We start from the raw sequence: 24,374 nt of genomic DNA on the forward strand, positions 1-24,374 counted from the left end.
CCTGACAGAACTGGAGAGGATCTGCAAGGAGGAATGGCAGAGGATACCCAAATCCAGATGTGAAAAACTTGTTGCATCTTTCCCAAAACGACTCATGGCTGTATTAGATCAAAAGGGTGCTTCTACTAAATACTGAGCAAAGGGTCTGAATACTTATGACCATGTGATATTTCAGTTTTTCTTTTTTAATAAATTTGCAAAAATTTCTACATTTCTGTTTTTTTCTGTCAAGATGGGGTGCTGAGTGTACATTACTGAGAAATAAAATGAACTTTTTTGATTTTTGGAAAATGGCTGCAATGAAACAAAGAGTGAAAAATTTAAAGGGGTCTGAATACTTTCCGTACCCACTGTAAAACTACATTTAAGCCAATTTGCTTCAGTTGCACCACAGTCATCCTCACCCGAAATATTCACATTATCTATATTATCTATCTATAGCATGATAACTTTGATAAGAATGTTCCAATCAATGCGACCATATGAATACAATATGAGAGATTACTGTTCATTCATCAATTTTATAGGTTGCAGTGATTACTGCAGTAATGTAGCCCACAGTAGCCTAAGTGTTTTCAGTGCAACTGTCAGTGTTATACCTAAAGACGGACTTTATTCTGTGCTGAGGATAAATCCACGATATGCGGAGATCTGTCCTTACATCGATGACAGCTTGATCATAAAAGTAGTCATGTTCAAGATCATGTTTGGATGAAAAAAAAATAGCCTATCCAAACGGGATTTTAAAGTTTTTAAAGATGTAAATGCGTTCAGATATGTGCTTTGATATCGACAGTATGAACAAGGAAATGAAACAGTGTCAGACAGCTGCCTCAGGCTTCGCAGGAGCGAAGGAGTCAGAGAGAAACTGATGGTTTTTGTGTGCCTCCCAAGGACATAAGGTTCACAGAATCAGTTGCCGGAGTTACTGATCTAGAGTTTATCTGATCTCGCTCTCTGAAATAGAAAACCCAGAGTTTCCCTCATCTCGGGCTTAACAGACTCAGAATTTTCACTAATCCCGCTTTCTGAAACGGGGCCCAGATCAGAAACACAATATCCAAAGATGAATGCCCGGTACCTCAGCAAAGTGAAGTGACTGCATGTTTTGCAGGCTTTGTTCCGGGACAGCTATCCGATTGGACATGTGGAGTATTTTGTTTCTTAGTTCCTTGTTTTCCGTCTCTAGAAAATCCACCCTTGACATCAAAACAAACACCTCTTTATTGTCAGTAAACACACATACAAGTATAGCCCTAGAGTTAGTTAGAGAGTTTGGCTATTTAAATATTTACATAATGTGTAAATAATTTCACCATGCAGTTAAGATTTAACAAAGTTCAATACCTGCATTTGGACAAAGAAGCTGAAATATGTCTTTCTTGTTGTGCTCCTCCTCATTTAGCTGTTGTAGTAGTCTTCTCCTCTCGGCAAGTAGATTGTCATTTTCTATAGTTATACTTATGGTAAGCTCTTTTTCCTGGGAAAGAAAAACAATTTGACTTCCTAAATTCATCATCCATTTTTATCTAACCTAATTTATGTAATAACAGTCAATAGAGGGAGACTTATCGATACAGGAATTACACACTGCCTATGACTCAGCATCTCCATTGCTTACTTATACTGTGGACGAAAATAGTGGTAATGCTTTTCTTCACTGAGAAAACAGTTATTATTATTTTATTTAAATTTTTGTATATATCAGCACAAGTAGGAATAAATATTGATATTGAAATTCAACACATGAATAAAAAAGTTATCCAATTAAGTTTAAAACAAATAATGCTAAATTTAATTTTAAACAAGATATACCTCAAACACCCTGGTTTATTTTGTGGAAAGTAGGACAAAGCTGCAGATTTACCTTTGATAATGAATGGGAACACAAGGACAGTTCTCGCTCTAGATTTTTTATCTTCTCATCACGCCATGTTGTTTCGTCATCACATTTTTGTTTGGCTCGACACAGTTTTGACTTATGTTTTTCCTTCCTCTCATGGTATTTACTGTAAGAAGAATAAAAATATTCAAAAATAACACACTTTATATAACCAATCCAGGATAGAAAATTATTGTACACCATAAATTAATATTATACTATAAAGGGTCATATGTAAGGTGGAACAGTTGGTGTTCATTTATACATAAAACATGTATTGGCTAAGAATAAAAAAATGTCTCATCAAACTTTATATTGTGTTTCTATAGTTTGGGAGAGACACGTTTTTCAGCTGACAGCAACATTATGGGCCTGTTACCTCCGCTCTTTGTCAAGGCATATAAGGGTTTCACATATCTCCTTCTTAAGCATCTTGAGCTCGTCTTGGGTGGCCACCAGAGTTTTTACTGCTTCTTGATAATCAGGACCTTGCTGAGGTGAAAGGTAAAAGCATCCGCAGTGACAATAATGAATGGCTTTGTTTTCTCCCAGCTTAACACATGGGCGGCGACAGTTCCTGCCATAATGTACTGGTCAACAGTCGTAGTCGTAGCCCTGATGAGTTACCAGTTTTTCCAGTATATTTGAAAATTAAAGAATTTTAGAAGATTACCTTACACAGTGTGTTTTCCTTGTTCTGCAGCTGCTGTAGTTGTGTCTGTAGCTCTTCATCCTCTGTTGCAAGGAGTTGTGAATCTGCCTGTTTTTGCTTCCTCAGCCTTCAAACACACACAGAAACCTCATCTATGTGCTCCTGCAACATACAGAGTTGGCATGCACATACAGTAGCTGCTGGATGGTGTGAGGAGGCGGAATATCCTACTTTTGATCATGAAGATTGTTTTCTTTGCTGCAGATGGTAGCTATAAGGTCATCCAGGTTATTATGAGAATGCTCCAGCTGCTGCTTAAGGGAATGTATCTGAAAGGATAAGAAAAAGTTTAGACCTCATGTGATTGGAAACAAATGCCATTGTAGTGCATTTCTCTTTAAAAAAAATCTGAGTATATTTTAATAAATTAACTAATATTTTAATATATTGAATGGCTCACTTCTGACTCCTTCTCCAAAAGTGATCTTGACTGAGCTCTGAGTTTATTTTGTAAAGCTCTGCAGATCTCATTGTTCCGTATCAGCTCAGTTGCTTGGAACTGGAAATACAAGAGCAACTTTCAGTCATGTATCCACAAATCAGGCAGGCAAGTTCAGGTCAAAGTCAATCCCAGCACATCAGCTGATCGCAGCCTTCTTAAAGGCAGTCACGTCAGCTGATTCCTCTCATAGCATTCATTGGCACAATCCATGTAAGATGCCTTATTTAGGCTGCTATAGCCTGCCTTCCCTTGCTGCTTCCTCTGTAAGCAGCTTGTAACCCGCCGCCACCCAATCTCCTCCTTTCAGGCCGTGTCTGATTAATCATGTCATTCTGTATTGATGTCTGCTCTGCTTTGTTCACTGAGGGGTCTTTGCTGCTGATCTCTGCCTCGACACCGTGTTTGACAAGAATAAGATTCTTGAAAAGACTGGGTCAGTAATACAATCCTGCTCAGTAAAAACAAACTGTGTTGAACCTATGCCGTTTGATCTAAAATTCAGTTCTGCTCTGTTTGGATGGCAGTTAAAGCAGGTGTCATCTTCTCATGTAATGATGAAGGATTTGTACAGTGAGACTTACTTTATCTAACTCATCCGCTTGGTTGGCCTGCTTGGCACGCTGCTGCAGCTCCTGCAGGGCTGACTCCAGCTCCTCTACCTTCCTCTTTAGGGACACAACCTGAGAAACATTACACACAGATCAATGTAGTGGGGATGGGAGTTTCTATGCTGAATAATAACACAGGCAACAAAGCTTCTAATATTTGCAATAATTGCAAATAAATCACCTATTGGAAGTGTTGGTGCCTATATTATTATCAAGTGTAAAAACTCCCTAAACACGACTTAACTCAAAATGAAATAATTCAATATTGTCTCAAGATTTGTACACACACATTTTTAATATACACACAGTACAGAAAAAATACCCCTGCCTCATTTAAAGTAAAAGATACTGAATGATTCTACATTTCCAAAAAACAGACTACAAAAACTTTATCACTATGTTAGCAATTGCAAAAAAATCATGCAAATAGGATCGTAAAGGCCTATCATAAAAGCAGCTTATGTTTACAGAATCCATATGTATCTCCTTGAATTAATTATTGCAGATACATCCCATATTATGATACTTAGCCTATTATTAGTCCCATACACACCAGCATGTACCTTGAGATCCTCGGGCAGAGGTCTGTTGTCTGTTCCAGAGTCTCGTCTGAAAACTAAAGGGGACAGAGCGTTTGCTCTCAGGGCCCCGAGGCTCTGGAACAGCCTGCCTGAGGAAATCAGGTCAGCTGAGTCAGTGAACTCTTTTAAGTCCCTTCTTAAAACATACTTTTATAGGAGAGCCTTTCCCGATCTTATTTGATTTTATTTTATCCCTTTTATTTTATTGTATTTTACTAATTTTATATTTATCTGTATTTTAGTCTTTTCAATGTTTTCATGCTTTTATCTTGTATTGTTTTTGTATTATTGTCTCTTGGGTATTATTTTCTTTACACTTGTTAAAGCACTTTGTAACTTGTTTTTGATTGAAAGATTATTATTATTATTATATTATTATTATATAATGTATGTAGTTGGTATAGTGAGCTGTTTCTTATATTGTCTCTTTCATTTTGATAGTCATTCTTCTATTTTCTATATTCATACTAATAATCAAGATCAAGCAAACTTTTTTGCATTCCACTCCATGGGAGGTTTCTGTCCTTCCTGAGGTTGTCTTAGGACACCTGCGTTACCGTTTGACAGATGTACCACGCCAGTCAAACTTCCCGCCTTCTGTTCTTGACTGTTGCAGTATTTTGTCTTTCTTTTTATTTCCTCTTAATATGTTAATGTATGTACCAAATACCAAGTACAAATTGTCAAACAGTTAAACAAGTACTTGGTAATAAAACATATTCTGATAAATATGAAATAATAATAAATAAGTACTATTTTTAATGACACATTCTCTGGTAGCTTCCTGTGATTGGTTTGAATCGTGTTCACCAGAAATGAACTGCCACTTGACAGCGGTCCAAGACCACCCCTTCAAGGAGGACCAGACAGCACGTTTGGTCCGCACCAGAGTTTGAGTCCAGCGTTCACAGCAACCCAAACGAACAGCGTCAAAGGGGTTAAACGCTCCAGGATCCAGATCAACCGGACTAAACAAAGTCAGTGTGAACCCGCCCTTAGACTCTATAAAGCATCTGGTCTTTGGAGTTCCAAAAAGTGCATGATACTGTATACCCATCCCAATATTTAAAAACAATACGTGTCTTTTCTCCAAGCAATTTCACTGTACGCCTGGCCCACAAATCCTGTAGGATACAGTGTTTAATCAGGGCTTTTCTATTATTTAAACTGGCTCACTGACATTTCTGACAAATTATTGGTAGCTTAAACAGACATACAAAGACAAAGTTGATCTCTTATCTGGAACATAACCTGGAGAAGGTTCTCCATGAAAACACCACCTACTGACCAATCAGCTCTCTTGTAAAATGACATCACCATCTGTATGAAATCTACACACTGTTCCACAGACTTTTTTATGGGCTGCTTTCATGTTTGCTGCAGTGATACAGAGAAACTCTTGTAGGCTATAGTGATATCATCCTACATAGACTGATTGAAAGCCTTAGGTTATTGTAGGCCTACAGGTTTTTACAGTAAGCCTACTAACTGCTTTGAAATGTGTTAATATTTTTTATTTGATCCCAGTCCGTTTCACACAGCCTGTCGCAGCAGTTAAAATAAAAGGGTTTCATTTTTCTTATGTGAGGCTGAATATTATGAGCAGTTTGGTAGGGATATCGAAATTTTTAATTTAAACGTAGGCTATTTATTTTAGGTTAGTAGCAATCTAAAAGGCTATCACAGAGACTGGTCATGTTCTGCCCCACCTTTTGCCATGTGGGCACAGGGTGAGGTGAGTTTTCAGTGGCCTAAATGTTGAGATTCAGTCTTTCAACAACTATTTGTGTACATTTTATGGCATGAATGGATTTTTTGTTTCACTGCTTTATGACGTTAATTTAGAACAATGTTTGGAAAACTTGAGTGTGTTAAATAAATTAATCTCATTTCATTACACTTCATTAAAGTGTGGTGGAACGACCACTTATTTAGTGCGCTGGTTTTAATGTGGAAACGCAGACACACAGGCAAGCTAAATAAGGCTGATATTTTCATACAGCTCATAAGAACACATCAAATCAACGCATTATTATTTTAGACTACGCCTGTTCATTTAGGCACTCACATTGTCTGCAATGTTCTCCCTGCATGTGTCAGCTGCAGCTGAGTTACTTAGACCATGTCGTATTTCTGTAGTGTTACAGTTTGCTCTTCGTTTGTAAAATATGACGCTCTGACGCCAGGGGACTTATTCATGTTTGTGATTGTTCATCTGCTGCTAACACCACCTCTTTTATGTGAACACGCTCACGGCTGGATTTGGAAACCCTGGGTTGACTTACCGAGTTGATAACCAGCTTCGTAGTACCGCTTATCCAGACCTCGATTGCTGGGGTTAGGTAAGCCAGATAACTAAAATATATCCTGGGTATGTTGAACACGCTTCGTGGTACAGGCCCATATCACCTGTAAGACTCAACTGTTTTGGCAATAAACCTCAACTACTCACCAGTTTCATCTCCGTGTCTGTGTCTTTGGGTCCACAACCTCTGTTTCAGCCAGGTGGCTGAACGTAACAAAACCATCCATAATAACTTGTATTAGTTAGGCTGTTGCTATTTTTATGCACTCACAGTCTCCTCCTTTTCCACAAGGCATGTTGTCTGAGCAGTGAATTTCTCCTGTAAAGTTCTGCAGGTGTGTCTGCTCTGTGCCAGCTCTGCTGCTTGAGACTAAAAAAAAAAAGAAGGAACACGAATGTATTGGGTGTGTCATTTGGAACTATTTCAAGATCAAGAGGTTTCTATTGGTGATTTAGTAGAAATGATCAATCTTTCCAACCAGTCTCCACTGTGTCCACCACGTGTCTCCTCCATTAAATTGCCATCTCTGCTGTTAAATCCATGCTGATAATGGCGATAATGATAGCGATCTGTAGTTAAATGACTGACTGTGGGAGGGGCAGACTGTTTCAGTGTCAGATGTAATGCTCAGCGATCTGCGCAGTGGGACTTACTTGAGCTAACTCATTAGCCTGGTTGGCCTGAACTTGCACAGTGAGGAGCTGCTGCTCAGCCTGCTGCTGTAGCTCCTGCAGGGCCGACTTCAGTTGCTCCGACTCCCTCTGCAGCGATATAATATAATAATATATAATATATAATAATATAATAAATTATTTATGGGACATCTTAGAACAAATAAGTTTAATAAAAAAGTATTGTTGGCCTGTAAAATTTGCATTTGTTCATAACAGCTACCTATTGCTAGATTAGACTAGTTTAGATTATACACACAACCATTTACCATTTTGTATTTGTTTATTATTATTATTTAAAAAGGCTTTCAGTCTGGGCAATGAGATTCTTCTCTCTTGTGCTTACATGATAATTCAGGAATTCTTTGATTTAATGTGATTTCATTTAGGATTTGACAGGCTGTACTGTAGCTCTTGAACACTGGGCTACTATTTTGAATGACAGAGTGTACACATCTAAAAGAGCAATATATTTTCACAGTTAATGAGTTTGAGCAGTGAGGCTTACTTCAGCCAGCTCCGTGGTCTGGTTGGCCTGGACCTGAACAGTTAGGAGCTGCTGTTGGGCTGACTCCAGTCGCTTCACCTTCTCCTGCAGAGACACCACCTAAGACAAACACACATGCAATACAGTGGCGCTGCAAATCATTTTCATCACTGATAATCTTTTCTTGATTTATGAATTAATAATTTGGTCTATAACATATCATAAAGTAGTGAAAAATGCCCATTAAAATTTCCTATAGTACAGGTAGACCTATTTAAATGTATTGTTTTGTCCAGCCATCAGTTTTAAACACAAAGATATTCAGTTTACTATAAATAAGACTTACAAACTCAAAGCATGTGGATCCAATACATTCAAGCTTATTCTGTTATTCAAACTCTTGTCACAGCCAGTGCTGCGGCTCTGGACTTGCTCCTTGTTTATGCCATGTTTCCCCTCCCTTGTAGTCGGTCTGTGTGTGCATGTGTCTGTTATGGGCATGAATACAATCTGGGCACCAGACAGAGTGAAACTACACTATAGTATATACTCCAGGCTTCCTGTGATTTGTGGCCAGATTATGCTAAACCTTTTGTGGTAGAGTACCTCAGGCAGTTTATTGTCTCCAGAGTCCCTAATTACTCTAGTTTTTGATGACTGTTTACATTTTGAATAATACCTGTTATTTTTCTCCTGTGCTTCAAGATTCCTGTGCTCTGCGAATTCACATCCAGGACCAACAGCCATTACTTCTCGGAACCAGACCACGCCATTGCTTACCTGCCAGCCCCTTTCTTACGCCTGCCTCACCTGCCTTCACTACCACTGCTAACTTTTTACTACGTCTCCTGTGTTCTGTCTGCTCTTGGGTCTGGCTAACAACAAAACCTAAAAACTCTGAAAGTCTTTGCAAAAAATTAATGTTAGTATTATGTCACCATTAATTTCTGGTCCTATGAGGAGTGTTTACAGTTAAAATACCTTATTCCAGCAGGTATCTTACCGTCTGCTGCAGAGAGCTTTTCTCAGCATCCAGGGAGCGTACCCTGCTCCTCAAGGCTCTGATCTCAAAGTCCAGACGATCGTTCAACTCTTTGGCCTTTCTTAGTTCCACCATTTCTTTTGAAGTAAAGTCAGATAATGCACTCATCAGGTTATCAGACAACTTGCTGAAGTTCAAACCAAGCATCAGAAAGGGGATTTAAGTGACTTTGAACGTGGCATGGTTGTGGGTTCCAGACCGGCTGGTCTGAGTATTTCAGAAACTGTTGATCTACTGGGAATTTCATGCACAACCATCTCTAGGGTTTACACCGAATGGTCCAAAAAAGAGAAAATATCCAGTGAGCGGCAGTTGTGTAGACGAAAATGCCTTGTTGATGTCAGGGTTCAGAGGAGAATGGGCAGACTCTTTTGAGATGACAGAAAGGCAACAGTAACTCAAATAACCACTTGTTACAACCAAGGTATGCAGAATACCATCTCTGAACGTACAACACGTCGAACCTTGAGGTAGATGGGCAGAAGACCACACCGGGTGTGCTCCACTCCTGTCAACTAAGAACAAGAAACTGAGGCTACAATTCACACAGGCTCACCAAAATTGGACAACTGAAAACTGGAAAAACGTTGCCTGGTCTGATGAGTCTCAATTTCAGCTGCAACATTCAGATGGTAGGGTCAGAATTTGGCTTAAACAACATGAAAGCATGGATCCACCCTGCCTTGTATCAACAGTTCAGGCTGGTGGTGGTGGTGTGATGATGTGGGGGATGTTTTCTTGGCACTTTGGGCCCCTTAGTACCAATTGAGCATCGTTAAAACGCGACACCCTACCTGAGTATTGTTGCTGACCATGTCCATCCCTGTATGACCACAGTGTACCCATCTTCTGATGGGTACTTCCAGCAGGATATTGCACCATGTCACAAAGCGCAAAATCATCTCAAACTGGTTAATTGAACATGACAATGAATTCACTGTACTCCAATGGCCTGCACAGTCACCAGATCTTAATCCAATGGAGCTCATTTGGAAAGTGGTGGAACAGGAGATTTGCGTCATGGATGTACAGCCGACAAGTCTGCAGCAACTGTGTGATGCTATTATGTCAATATGGACACCAAAGTCTCTGAGGAATGTCTCCAATACCTCGTTGAAAGTATGCCACAAAGAATTAAGGTAGCTCTGAAATCTAAAGGGTGTCCAACCCAGTACTAGAAAGGTGTACCTAATAAAGTGGCCAGTGAGTGTAAATATATATTTAAAAAGAATACGAACAAACAAACAAATGTGAGGGTCGGATCTAGGGCAGTGGTGTGGCTCAGTTTGTGGCACCTTAGCTTCTCTTTTGGTGTGAACCTCACCAAGCCTCAAGGCCCATATGTTCATGTGAGTTTCTTCCTGCAGGTTCGGTAGCATGCAAATTATAAATTGTCTTAAGGTTTTTAATTTGTCTATGAATGTGTTTGTTTAAGTGTGTAATAGACTTTGACTTTAAGGTGTCCCTTGCCTCTCACACAGTGCATGCTGGAATAATCTCAAGAGAAAAAAGAAAGAACCTAAGCTGTGGGGAATTGTAATAGCTTCATGAATACACATGACAAAATAATTCTCACCGTATTTCTTCAGTTTTTCTACTTCCTGTCTGAGTTGCTCTACCTCCTGCTGTGCTGCCTCCAGCTCAGGCTCTAAAAAAAATAATAGATGTTAGAATAAACACAGATGTTTTCACAGTACTCTTCACAAAGTTGCTGGTAGAGTCTCATTTTCAATTTAGAGCAGTGGAAGCTGGTGAAAACTTCCGAGTATGTTTGGATATTGTATGATGGTAAAATAACTTCTGAAAGCTAGTGATATACAATATTTTTTGAGGATTTTACAGAAATTTTTGATGTTTTCTTTTCTAGCAGAGGCGACCGCCTTGATTTAATGATGAAAAAAGAGGAAGCACTGAGATAGTGGTGAAAGCTTGCTACAGTATTATTGCCATGAAATCTCTTTGATAATGCTAATAAATATCTCTCACCATAGGCTCTTTGGGTCAAATGAGCAGACTCCAGCTCATCAGTCAAACGCCGGATCTCGTTGTGGGCCATGGCTAGCCGACGGGAGCCCTCCTCCAGGTCCCGCTCCAGCCGGGAACATTTCCTCTCCACACTGCTTGCTTGGCCAGCCAAATGCCTGGCCTCAGCCTAAAGAGAGAGGAAAAGAGCAACTGAAGTGACTGCGTTACTGTGAAAAGAACCGGTGAAAACAAACAAGAATGTTAAATAAATGCATGCAAGAAGAGACGAGGGACCTTGAGAAGTGCACTGGATCAAGATGCACCAGTGGTGTAGTATCTTGAAATTCTTCTGCCATGCAAAGTTCCCTAGCTTGTGCCGATAACAGAGCTTAATAACGCTGGAATAAAAAAAAGAGCTTGCAGTTATGGTGGATGCTACTGAATAGTTTTGAATGGAAAACATGCACAAAGATCCTCACATTCAAACATGCACTGTGAGACAACACAGCACAAAATGAAGTCAGTGTGGCTGATTGCATCTGATTTTCCTACTGACCTGAGTGCAGTTTTTATTGTTTGTTAGTATGGGATGAAGTAACATTACAGTATATGAAAGGACATACAGGAATAAACGTATGTTTGCTCTGTGAAGCTTTGTGGAGTCCAAATAGTCTCTTCCATGGGGTCTGGCCATGACATGGTGCCCCCTTGTGGTAAGGCTGGGGAACATCATTAAATCAAGAATCAGAATAAGCTGTTTGAACACAGAGAAATTTATAAGACATGGCCTACAACTGAAACAATATTAAATGTTTCAGAATTGTTCCACATTAATCTGACTATAATTATACAAGAAACATCACACATGAGGGATCACATGCTTTAAAAGGGTAAACTTAAAACTTCTCTGTGGTGTTGGCTTTCTTTTCTCATATGAAGGAAACTACTTGCTTGTGCACATTCCTGAGTGCTGAGTGTTGTGTAACCTTTTTCAAATTAAATGATAAACAATAACCTGTCTCTCACATTTACACCAACTGTCTTTACTGTTAATGCTCAAATAAAGATGAAAATGACAGAAACTAAAGCACTGATTAAACCTAGCATGTTTGTCCTCTAACCTGGTGTGCATTGGTGTTCGGCGCTTGGGTTACAGTCCCCAGCGAGCTTGCCGTGTTTCCATCACCCGTCAGGTTGTCGGGAACCTCACTCGTCTCGAGTAAGGAGGCTCTCTCCACCAGGAGGTAGGCCACCTGCTCGCTGGGGCTGCTGTGAATCAACTCTGTGAGACCCTGCTGGTACAGCATTTTAGCCACCTCGCTTATCTGGGCATCTATCACAACGGAGAATGGTGAAAGATTTATAATGCTTTATAATCTGAAAGTCTGTGGACTAAGGGTGTCTGAGGTCTTGTCCCAAGAAAGCAGTCAGTTTAAGTGAGCTTTGCCTGTAGAAGTACCACTACCCCGAGATAGCGCCGTTCGTCTTATCCACTGTGTGGGAGACAGCCCTGGGTGGTTCCATAGAAAAGGAAGCGGCTCTGCGCTGCTCTTTAACAGCAGCAAGTAAGTTAAACGGACATTTGACAAACCACCCAGTTAGTCTTCATCCTTGAAGTCCTTTCTCTTGTGAAACTGAAACATTTAGTTTAAAAAACATAAATAAATCATAAATTTCACCTTTGTGTCGCATGTCGAAGTTTCTTTTCGAATGTGGAATGGAGTCATTGTTACCCCTCGTGGCTGGGGGTGCTGGGGAAATGCTTGATTTATTTTATTTGAAGTATTTTACATTACACTTTCCGGTTTTACATGCGAAAAGACATAGGTTTGACGTACATTCCTCCATTACAAACTGGTTGGTTTGTCAAATGTACTTCTGGTTAACCAACCCACCTCTGTTAAAGAGCAGCGTGCAGTTGCTCCCCTGAGCTTTTCTATGGAACCAGTGGATGAGTTTTAATTTGCATGTTGTAAATTGTCCAACATGGCAGGACAGCTAACATGGCTTGTTACTGAAAGAAATTGTAAATGATAATGTGAAAAGCAATAAGTAGGAAGCCTTGAGTGCCTGAGAAAAAAGTACTATTTTCTCAAAATCTGTACTGTAAATCTATTATAACACATAACAATTCTCAAAGACTAAAAGACATCTTCATAGTGAAGAAGAAGATCTTGCTGCTGGATTATTTGTAGGTAGTGTACAGGTAAAAATGTCCAACCCTGAAGGGATATTAGGCGTCGCAGCTGGTCCTTGAGCTGATCATTTTCGTCTTGTATCTCCTGAGCCAAAACATCTTTGTGCTGTGTAAAGACTCGGATCTGCTCCAAGGACTTGCGTACCTTACAAACAGACAGAAAGCCAAAGTCTTAGATGCTAATAGACACAGAACACATGATGTCACAGGTAATTCGGCAGAGATAACATACTTCCGCCATCTCTGCTAAGTGTTGTGAACGCTGGGTGTCCAGGTCCCACGTCATACTGCTCAGACGGTTTCTTGTGTGCTGGAGGCTGCGCCATAGCAAACACAGCTGAGCCGCCTGAGGCGAGTCAGGAGCAAGTCCCTCTTCACTAAACCATGCAGCGATCTGCTCCAGCGCCTCCTAGAGACAGTATGAGCAACATGTGAAAATGGTCACTGACAAACCAACATATCTCACAGTTTAAAAGGGATTTTTGTCTCACACTACCTCCATTGTTGAAGAACAAATTGAACAACTTTCCACTTAAATCTCTAATGTGGCATTATTATTATTATTATTATTAATATGACATTTTACCTGTGTGGACAGGATATCATTATTAAAAGATGATTTATTTTTAGGATAAGATCAAGTTGATCACAAACCTTCCTTTTTTTCTGGCAATGATAATATTTATTGCTGAATGCCCTGCAAATGTGAACCAGAGTGGGATAACTGACACTTCTCTTGGCTGTGTCTAAAGTTGTTTGCCCATTTTGGGGAACAGCTGTTTCTTTCTGTGGAGACAGCTGGCACCGCCCTTATGTTTCTGTTGAACTGCTTCTTCCTTGTGTATCTGAAGTGGTCTAATATGAACTGAATGGACGACGCTGAAGTTAGCTTCCGATTCGCAGCTTCTGATTTGGCAGTTAAGGGGAAGGTTAAGGGGAACTTAAGTGAAAGTTAATTTGAGCGACTGATTCTCCATTTGTTGCATCTCTTACTGCTGTGAAAGCTGTTAGGCATTTAAGGCAAAGCCTTAACGCTGTCTGAAACACCTTTCTAGACTTGAAAAAAAACTTTATTTTATTTGTGAAAATGAAAAAAAGAGCGATTTATCTGCTTTTTTCCCTTGTGGACCATATTAGACCAGGTCCAGATCAATAACCACTACACCTAGAGCTCTGTTTTAAAGAAACCTTAGCCTGTGTGGGACAATTTAGTCCAGATTTGAGAGCTCTAGGTGTAGTGGTCTTCGATCTGGACCTGGTCCAATGTGGTCTACATGTGGGAAAAAATTGGAAAATCGCTTTGTCATTTTCACAAATGGGGGAGACCAGGTATGGTTGTAACAGTTTTTGCTTCAGTAACTATAACTCACTGAATTTTTTTAGCTAGAGTTCTCAAATTTTTATAGAGAAGAATATCACAGACCTCGCGAGTTGATGTCAAATGCAATGTGTTCCCTTGTTACAACCTACGGCAATAGTGGGGTAGGTTGTAACAATCACACAAAAGAATCAAAAATAGATGCCACACTATATGATATGCTTCCAAAACAGGTAGTTATATAAAAGAACAATGTTTCTCTCTTGCTGTAACAGCCTCTGTCTGATGACTCACACATGTACAGTATGTGTATGTAAATTTATCTACAGAATAAACTTACTAAAAAGTATACTTAATAAATACTACTACAATGTAATTAATTTAAGAACATCTCTGCACATCTTTAGAGTCATAGTCAGTGCTTGAAGTGCACTGCACTTCTATATTTTACTCTTTGGCGTACCGGGACTATTTTTGCGCACAGGCACTTCTCACAAGCTGCCCATACACTTTTCTACCCTCTCCACCAGTGGAGACCGAGTATGGAAAAGGTCGAGTGACGATACACACGCCAACATGTGTACAACAGGTGAGGACTGGTCACAGTGCTGACAAATTAATGCTGGTAACCCTGGAGTGCAGGTTTGGTGGGCCCAGACTGCATAGGGCAATCTGGAAAATAATAAAATCAAGAAAGTACCTAGTTTTATGTATCATGGATGGTTGTAACACTTTTTAAAGAAGTGTTACAACCCACCCCACCCCTGTCAGCCAATGTTTAGCTACCTGTATTACCTAGTGGTTTGAAATTAGAAAGGAGAAAATGCATCACATGTTGCCTAAGAAACTATATTTCAATCTAATATAAATCAAACAATTCTTTCTGCAATAGTATGGATATTAAACAAAAAATAGTCTTGGTCAAAAAATTTACTTTCTTACCTCAAAATCAGTTTGAATATGCCTGTTTCCAGAAATGATAACCACTATGCCTGATCGGGGATGAAGCAGTTAAATACTGAAATGATCACCTAACTCCTATCTTATCTCTATTTGGTGGAATTGGTGTTGTTACAACTCTCCCCATGTTACAACCATACCTGGTCTCCCCTAAAATAGAGTTTTTTCAAATCTAAAAAAGTGTTTCAAACAGCGTTAAGGCTTTGCCTAAAATGCCTAACAGCTTTCACAGCAGTAAGAGGAGCAAAAAACGGAGAATCAGTCGCTCATCAGTGTAAGTTAACTTTCACTTAAGTTGCCGAATCGGAAACTAACTTCAGCGTCGTCTAAAACGAATTACGTTAACTGAAAAAAACACAATATTAACTGACCACACTTTTAAATCAACCCACAGGGATTTATTTTAAAGTCTAGTGAAGATCCAAACGTTTCCGAAGATGCAAAGGATGAATTCAATAGGAAATGTGAATTAAATGATGCACAAGGCATCTACATCGTTTCCTTTTGATGGATTGGTGCAGACACAAATAAACAACAAGAAAAGAAGAGAATTCAAACAGTCCAAAGCTGGTACCGTAACAAGCTGAGGATGCTGTGTGATATAGTGTGGATTAGGATGATTTTTTCAACCTTGAAGTTAATGAAGAAACTGCATGTTCACCAAATGACAATTCCATTATTTGCAGCGGTGAAGTAGATCAAACTTTCCATTTTGAAGGTCTTAGGTTTTAGCTAGCTGTTAAGTAACTTAGCCTAAAGTAAACGAGAAAAATAGAGGGCTAGAATGTGTCCATTAACGTTAACATTACCTCTGACTGATCCATTTGTCCTGTGGTGATAAACAGCTTTACTCCGTGGTTTACGCTCACATTTTTGGACTTCACTTTTGTCGTTTTCCGAAACTCAACTCTCACTGTCGTTGAGAACGTAGCCTCGCGTTCCAAAACACCGCGACGTAAACACGCGAGTCGGCCGTTGTTGTTTTTCCGTCGTTCAACGGTTATAACATATTTTTTAACGGTGCGTAACAAACATTAAAGCAGGCGCTCAACTCCCCATAAACTCTGGACCATATATACTCGATATCCACTCGCCATAAGGCTGCAGGAACGTAACGTTAGAGCAAATATCACTGCCCGTCCGGTGGTGCGAGCTTCTGCGCACTGTGATGTTCGTGGGTTGTCCACGGATCCTTGAAGGGGTCTTATGGGACTCTTAACAGTGTGAATAGTTTAAATCCACTGGTAAACATCAGTAAAATGGAAAACTTTGGAAAAGAATCCATTTCATATTTGATTATGGCATTTTGTGTAATCTGTTCCTCTAATCTGTAGAGTAAAATGATGGGATAGCTCTACTACAGGCAGTGATGGAATTTAACTAACTTCTTTTACTCAAGTCCTATTAGGAAAAAAATTAGGTACTCATTACTTTACTTGAGTACTTCCATTTCTACTTTATACCTCTACTCCCCTAAAATTAAGAAACTTGACTTGACAGTTATAGTTACTTTAAAAATTAAGATTTTACATACAAATACATACTTGTGATAAGCTTACAGTATTCTTGTTATAAATTAAACTACCCAACATATATATATATATAAATAGTTAATATTAGCACCACTTTAATTGACTACAGGAGTAAAATGCTGCTTACACAGTGAGGCTATGCAACATTCATAATAATCCACAATATGATTTATAATAGTCACAGTAGCCATTTTTTCCTGCATTCAGTACTTTTACTTTTGATACTTAGAGCACATTTTGCTAATAATACTTACATTTACTTGAGTAAAAGTTTTAATGCTGGACTTTTATTTGGAGTGTTTTATAGTCTGGTATTGCTGTGAAGTATCTGAATACTTCCTCTATCACTGATTATTGATTAATTAACAAGCTATTCATAATTTTGTATAGGCAATCATTGTTTCTGCAGCTGCTAGTAACTAAAATCATTATGAGATGCAAATAATAATAATAAGTACAATCAACATAATGAACAAACAGCATTAAAATATACCCAGCTGAGAGATTTTAATTACGTAAGTTGAATCAACTTTCGCGCAACACAACTTCTGCTTGATGCTTACATACTGCTTATTGTTTATGATTTGGGATGTGTGTTGCATATTTATGTTTTTCTTGTATTACATTATTATGTAATTATTAGTATTATAATAAAGAAAAATATATTTACTATATATAAATATATTTTACTGTAGCCAGTCAGAACCAGTGAAACCAAATTTCAGGATGAAATTTAGGACTGAACACTTTGTTTTGTGTCTTGGGTGGTCTGAGAGTTCCTGCACATTTACAGTGAAAAGTGGGAAGTAACCAGCCCTTATTTCCTGCCTTTCAATCACCTCACTCTGGAAATACTGTGGAGGTCTTCATGCCAAGCTGTGCAACTAGATGAACAGCATGAGTCCATGTGCAGCACTAAAGTGTGGCTTTAATAACACAAATACAGTTGAAACAAGAGAAATGTGTGTCAAATGTGTGATTCTTTCTATCCTTCAGTAGAGACTGAATTATATTTTCTTCCAGATCGCAATGCAGTTTGGATGTCTGCCGTACAGCTTTTGTGTAAATGCTCTTTGTTTATGCCAGTCTAGAGGAATGTTATTTTTGGTGTTGAGTTGGTCCAGACCACAAATTTGAGGGGGTGTGGGGTGGGGGGGATTTAGAGGAAATGGGTGTTGTGAACTCCTCCTATATCTAACTCCACATTCCTCTTTTATACACTCTCTCCAAGTTTTTAGGTTAAAACCAGAGCAGAAGGAGGAAAGCAGCAACTGGGATAAAGACGATCAAAGACAATCACTCAAAAAAGCTGAAGGGTAAGAACTTCCTCAAAGCATCTTGGTTATGTTGGATTAAGCAGAAACAATAGATCGGATTTTCTGTTATTTTCTTGCATGACAGTGTAGTATGATGCAACTATTGGCTTATGAGATTTAGGTCACACCCAAATGTGATCAAATGCGAACAAGAGTCCTTAATGGTATTGTTTGAACATTTATGAAGATGTTTTTCTTTCCTTCTACTGTGATTTGCTCACAATTTCTGTGGTCTTTACTTTCCCTCTGTGTGTGCCAGGTGCCTAACTGCTTTGTAAACCAGATGTAGTAGTATGTAATCAAACACATGCCTCTCTGAATTGTCCACAATCTAATGGCAACAGGGATTTCCCTCTATGGGCAGAATTGGGTGGGAGAGACAAACATGTGCAAGGCGTGGAACAAGCTTTTCCTAAATGTCTGAGTGCACTCTATAGTTGAGGGTTGGTAATTTAGGTAAATTGAAAGTCTCCATCTAGCACTAAAAATTATTCATAAATTTGTGAACCCAGGCAGCGGGCTCTCTTTTTGGCCACAGAAACAAACGTATCAGACGCACAGTTTTAATATTTTAGACTCAACTTTTGATTAGAAAAATGTTGCATTAAATTTGCGAATTCTAATTTAGCTACCTATAGAAAAAGAACACACAACACAAAATTCGTGTTTTTTTTCAATACAGTATTCATGTTTTATAAATTATATCTTTACTTATTTTAACAGCTATATTTAGGGAAATGAAACCAAAAAGGTCTTACTTAATAATGTGACTTCTCCTTTTTACTTGTGTCCTCACAAAAGTTTCTTATGGAAAAAATCACTACACGGATTTAAATAAAATCAATGAGTCATTCATCACATCATCTTATTCAGACATTTTACTTTAAATGCCTTTTGAAAATATCTGTGGATCAATGTGGAAATGTTTGAAAAGATTACATTTGTAGGTTTTTCTTCTTGAACCACACACGTAATGCCAGATTGTCTGTCTTAATACTGTAGGTATAACATTTGTACCCATATTCATGAAAAGTACACAACATCAGACCGTTGGTAGAGAGGTTTTCAGAGTAAAAGTTTGTTTACAACAGTTACAGGGAGGTGATGTTCTGATGTACTCCTCAGAGAAATACCCCCTCTGTCTGGCATGGGCAGAGATTGCCAGTGCAGATGTGGAGATGTTTGATGAAAGTGCTCAGAGTTTCCTCGAGAGGCATACAGAGAGTTCCCCTTCGAGGGAACTTGAACTGCGTCGGTGACGACACTATGGGAACGCCTCTGGGCGTGGCAGGGCTGAAATCATGAATGAAACTACTCCAATCCTATTGGCGTTGCTAGAACGGTAGCGTGTGACGGCGTAACTGGAGGCGTATATAAGTACGCCAGGACACCGGACACATTAGCTTTTTTCTAGTCAGCAGGCACTCTGACATGTTTGAGACTATGAAAGAAGTACTACCACGAGAGGAAATTTCTTTCCTGGAAGGAAGTCTGACAGAGAAGATGGCTGGTGAACAGTTCAGGCAGTGTGTTTCCCATGCCCACATCACGGCTGGGGACACTCATGCCCTGTGTGTGGCTTGTCTGGGGATGCCGCATGCCCAGGCAGCTTTCGAGGGGGCTGCTTGCGGCCATTGCGAGGCCCTGCCCCTGAGGGTGCTGAGGTCCCGTGCGGCTCTCTTTTCCGAAGACGGCCGGATGCGCTCTCCCCGTGGCTCGGGCCCTGCGGTCGGTGAGGCGGCGCGGCGGCTTCGGTCATGGGGCTCCCAGCGCGACATCTCCGAGGGCATCGGGACTGCCGAGGCTTTTTCCCGTTTCTCGTCTGCTGGCTCCGACTCCTCTCTTCCCCGTTCGGGAGCCCGCTTCTCGGCTTCTCCCGCTCGAGGTATGAGTCTGGAGAGGCTGGCACGGTCTGATTCTGACGAGTTAGACGTGCTTAGCGTCATGGCCGACGTCATCAGTCTGCGCCCAGCTATGACGAACTAAAGGCTGGCCGGCAGTGAACTAAATCCTGCGCACGGTAGTGGATTGCTGCAGTTCCGGGGTACCGCAGCGTACCAGTATCGGGTTCTTCCGTTCGGCCTAGCACTCTCCCCTCGCACGTACACCAAGTGTATGGATGTAGCTCTGGCCTCGATGAGGCTCCAGGGCATCCGCATATTGAACTACATCGACGACTGGCTCATTCTGGCCCAGTCTCGAGAGTTAGATGTTCGGCATCGAGATGTCGTCCTCGCCCACCTTCAGCGTTTGGGGCTGCGGTTCAACGCGAAGAAGAGCGTGCTGACGCCCGCCCAACGGACTACGTTCCTAGAGGTGGTGTGGGACTCAACGACTATGTTTTGCATCTCGAGAGATTACGCACTGTCCGCTGTGGTTCCCCCTCTTGCCCCCTCCCGCACCCCCCCTCCGAGAGGGGGTGCCATGGTGCAGACATGGCCAAGGCTGCGTCTGTATGCTTTTCCCCCAGTCGCTCTGCTCCTGGAGGTTCTGGAGCAGAGCGACTGGGGGTACTGGGGGTCCAGAAGCTCCGTACTTGTAGCCCCGTTTTGGGCGGCCTGGGTGTGGTCCCTCTGAGGAGAGACCTGCTCTCCCAGGCGGGAGGCCGGGTCTTTCACCCGCGCCCCGCCCTGTAGCAGCTGTGGGTCTGGCCCCTGAGGGGGACCAGTTCCTGGAGGCGGGCCTGATGGCAGAAGCGGTCCAGACGCTCTACTCCACTCCAGAGCCCCGTCCACGAGAAGGATGTACGGCCTGAAGTGGAATGTGTTTGCCACCTGGTGTAGAGAACGGGCAGTGTACCCACTTATCTGCCTGGTGAATATGGTACTGGAGTTCCTCCAGTACCGTTTCTCTGCTGGCCTTTCCCCGTCCACACTCAAGGTGTATGTGGCTGCCATTGCAGCGTTCCACGCCCCTCTGGGGAGGCTTCAACTGGTCGTGCGCTTCCTTCGTGGAGCCCGGAGGATGAGACCTGTGACTCGTTCCAGGGTTCCCACTCGGGACCTGGCAGTGGTTCTCGAAGCGCTGGCTGAGGCCCCCTTCGAACCCCTGGAGTCGGCTGAGGCCAAGCACCTGACCCTTAAGATGGCCTTTCTCCTCACTATAACCTTTCTCCTCGCTATCATCTCTCTCTCGAAGGTTTCTCCTCGATGCCTGGTGTTTGCCCCGGGGAGGGTCAGAGCCATCCTGCACCCGTGTCCGGGCTATGTCCCTAAGGTTCCGTCCAGTTTGGCAGGGTCCACGGTGCTGCAGGTGTTTCATCCCCCACCTCATGTGACGGCGGAGGATGGGAGACTTCATCTGCTCTGCCCTGTCAGAGCGCTGAGTATTTACACTCTGAGGTCTTCCCGGTGGAGGAAAGCAGACCAGTTGCTGGTGTGTTTCGGGTCCCCCAAGGCTGGGCTCCCCGCTTCCAAACACACGATCAGCAACTGGATTGTTCAGACTATTCCCTGGCCTATCAGGTGCGCGGGTTACCTTCACCTATGGCCGTAAGGTCGCACTCTACTCGAGGCATGGCAGCCTCCAGGGCCCTCCTCGCAGGGGCTTCGCTCCAGGATTTGTGTGAGGCAGCTGGCTGGGCCACTCCTCACACTTTCATCCGGTTTACAGTCTGGACCTTCCTTCTGCACCCGGCACCCGTGCGCTCTCCTCTTAGTCGTGCCTGCGGGTTACTGCACGCTGGGGGGCAGGCGGAGGCTTCGGCGTGGTATAGTGGGTATTCTCGTTCCCATAGTGTTGTCACCGACACAGTTCGAGTTCCCTCAAAGGGGAACGTCTTGGGTTACGTATGTAACCCTTATTCCCCAAGAAGCGGAACGAGACACTGCATCTGTCCGCCACACCTCGCCCCGCCTGGAGTGCCTTGCTTCATAGCAAAGAGCTAATGTGTCCGGTGTGCCGGCGTGCTTATATACGCCTCCAGTTACGCCGTCACACGCTACCGTTCTAGCAACACCAATAGGATTGGAGTAGTTTCATTCATGATTTCAGCCCTGCCACACCCAGAGGCGTTCCCATAGTGTCGTCACCGACGCAGTGTCTCGTTCCCCTTCTCGGGGAACAAGGGTTACATATGTAACCCGAGACGTTCCCTGCCTCAAGGAAATCTGCTGGCCATTTGAAACTACATGGGCAGAAGGGACAATGCTTAGCAGTGGCAAATGGTGTTTCTTTGACTGCAGAGCTGTTTGGTTCCATGTGGAACCACCAATCTTACTGCAGATTCATTTTAAAGGCTGCTCTTGTAAAAACATCAGCCTATAATTATATAACATCACAGGATTGTTTGATATCAGATTCATCTCCAAGCAGCCATGGTCTTCCTGCTCATATCCCTAACCGTGCTGCATCTGCTCACCTTGACCATGCTCTTCATCGCCACCCTGGAGAAGGTGAGACACGTGTCAATTGATTTTAATTTATGTTGTCTCTCATCTTTCAGTATGTTTCTGTTAATACACGCTTGAGGTTAATAAAAGCAAATACAAAAATGCTGCACATCAACATTCTACCTGTGGTTTTGGGCACTGTGGTGGAAATCTGATCCATCAGTAATTATAAATCTGACCTCATTTACGCCGAATGCCAAAGTGAGAAAAAAAAAAAACTGTTTCTTTCTTTCTGCAGTCCTGGTGGGTATGGACTGATACCGAAATCACAGACCTCTGGTATAACTGCTTCCATGATAATGCCACGAACACCTGGTTGTGTGCAGCTACGAATGAGAGCGGTACATTTTCAAGTATTTTTCTGCGTGCTTACCTGCATACATGTGTTTAAGTTGGTTTGTTTATTCGCTGGCCATATCTAGTTTGCATATCTGCCTTATTGGATATTTCGTAACTGCCTGAAGCTTTGAGTTTTGTTTGTATCAGTCAGTGGTTTACAGTCATTCTCTTCCCGCTTTCCCAGACTGGCTGCAGTCTGTCCAGGCCCTCATGGTCCTCTCTGTGGTCTTCTCCTCCATCTCCTTCCTCATTTTTCTGGGCCAGCTGCTCACCTTATCCAAAGGAGGACTCTTCTACTTCACAGGCCTCTGTCAGGCCTTTGCAGGTGTTTGATGGCTTATTCTAATAGCTACATAAGATATGAACCTAACAGCAATTTCTAATGACAGTGACAAATGTCTAACATTTCAAAATTTTTGAATGCAGTTTATGAATATTTGTTTTATAATTGGAGGAAGTAGTAACAATAAATGTATCAGACTAACAGTGAACCACAGTACTGCAGACATGTCCCCTCATGTAGGTGAAAATGGATTCTATAGTTTATTTTCAGTCAAATATATATATATACATACCATGAAATTGTATGATTGTGATGACATGAGAGAATTTGAATTGAAACGTAATGTGTTGCTCTTGCAGGTTTCACAGTCTTTGCTGCTTGCCTCATCTTCACCTTCCACAGAAAGGAGATCTTAAATGACTCCAGAGATCTGAGCAAAGGACGCTTTGGCTACTGTTTCATCCTGGCATGGCTGTGTGTCCCTCTCCTCCTGGTCAGTGGAGTCCTATATGTCCACCTGCGCAAGAAGCAGTGAGCCAAAACCCCCCGAAAGGCTGGAAAAACCCTCTTTTTAATGAGTGTGACGGTCGTGGCTCACATCAGTCACTTTCCAGTTAACTGTAAGCACACATGAGGAAATAAGATGACTGAGAAAGAAAAGATAAAATTCTGTTTTATTTATAACTCATGATCTATCCTGAGACACATTGTTATCAACCAAGACCAGATCAAGGAAACTAAAAATCATTTAACGCTGTAAGATAAAAAGCTCATTATGAATGTGTTACATGAAGGATTCTGACAGGTATCTGTATTAGGTAATGAATTCCTAACTTGTTGTGCTTAATACATGATTTTTGTATGTATATATATTTGTGTTTACTGATTAAAAAACAATAAACGGATTGTTGTCACTTTGTAAGAAATCTTCCCATTTGTTAGTTTCACCGAATGGCTAACACTTGTTTTGTTCTGTATGAAGTGCTTTATATGTAGCACAGTGGGTGCAATCCCCTGACATAACACTATGGATGGGAAAGGGTGCACTATCTTTGTCATTCAATCAATCACTCATTGTTTGGTAGCATTCATTGTTTAAAGTTAAATAAAGCACTTCAATTAACTTTTAAACTTTTTTATATTTCCCTGTTGCTTTTATGTTTTATGTAAAGCACTTTGAATTACCTTGTTGTTGAAATGTGCTATACAAATAAACTTGCCTTGCCTTGCCTTACTTTGTTAAAGTATGCTCAGACTGTTTTCTACAGAACAGTAGAGGAATGTGATAATGAGCTGATAACAAACTGGCCAGTGATACTACTGTCAAGATTCACAAACACAT

General features: G+C 41.3%; 2 protein-coding genes across 5 annotated transcripts in view; one reads left to right on the plus strand and one right to left on the minus strand.

Moving 5' to 3' along the window:
• Window positions 1–16,319, minus strand: part of si:dkey-264d12.5 (coiled-coil domain-containing protein 30) — an 18,470-nt gene extending 2,151 nt beyond the window's left edge. The window contains 20 exon segments of the mRNA XM_046028617.1: window positions 1,082–1,199; window positions 1,348–1,375; window positions 1,378–1,480; window positions 1,868–2,009; window positions 2,262–2,374; window positions 2,556–2,661; window positions 2,766–2,863; window positions 2,995–3,093; window positions 3,618–3,716; window positions 6,802–6,900; window positions 7,185–7,292; window positions 7,711–7,809; window positions 8,693–8,808; window positions 10,308–10,379; window positions 10,718–10,883; window positions 11,320–11,415; window positions 11,818–12,029; window positions 12,918–13,038; window positions 13,126–13,302; window positions 15,981–16,319. Coding sequence (XP_045884573.1) covers window positions 1,082–1,199; window positions 1,348–1,375; window positions 1,378–1,480; window positions 1,868–2,009; window positions 2,262–2,374; window positions 2,556–2,661; window positions 2,766–2,863; window positions 2,995–3,093; window positions 3,618–3,716; window positions 6,802–6,900; window positions 7,185–7,292; window positions 7,711–7,809; window positions 8,693–8,808; window positions 10,308–10,379; window positions 10,718–10,883; window positions 11,320–11,415; window positions 11,818–12,029; window positions 12,918–13,038; window positions 13,126–13,302; window positions 15,981–15,995 — 2,187 coding nt within the window. The 5' untranslated portion in view covers window positions 15,996–16,319.
• On the plus strand, window positions 15,788–24,247 carry emp3a (epithelial membrane protein 3a). 4 transcript variants are annotated; one of them, XM_046028614.1, is made up of 6 exons: window positions 15,788–15,859; window positions 17,942–18,019; window positions 22,318–22,413; window positions 22,649–22,751; window positions 22,934–23,074; window positions 23,392–24,247. In XM_046028614.1, the coding sequence occupies exons 3-6, from the start codon at window positions 22,336–22,338 to the stop codon at window positions 23,565–23,567; spliced, it is 498 nt and encodes a 165-aa protein (XP_045884570.1). In that variant the 5' UTR covers window positions 15,788–15,859; window positions 17,942–18,019; window positions 22,318–22,335; the 3' UTR covers window positions 23,568–24,247. The 4 variants fall into 4 exon arrangements, with proteins under 4 accessions (XP_045884570.1, XP_045884569.1, XP_045884571.1 ...); XM_046028613.1 differs by lacking the exon at window positions 15,788–15,859 and having other exon boundaries at window positions 17,935–18,019; XM_046028615.1 differs by lacking the exon at window positions 15,788–15,859 and having other exon boundaries at window positions 17,951–18,019; window positions 22,302–22,413.
• The last annotated feature ends 127 nt before the right edge of the window (window positions 24,248–24,374 follow it).

This window comes from Micropterus dolomieu, linkage group LG18 (assembly GCF_021292245.1).
Source record: "Micropterus dolomieu isolate WLL.071019.BEF.003 ecotype Adirondacks linkage group LG18, ASM2129224v1, whole genome shotgun sequence".
Taxonomy (NCBI): Eukaryota; Metazoa; Chordata; class Actinopteri; order Centrarchiformes; family Centrarchidae; genus Micropterus; species Micropterus dolomieu.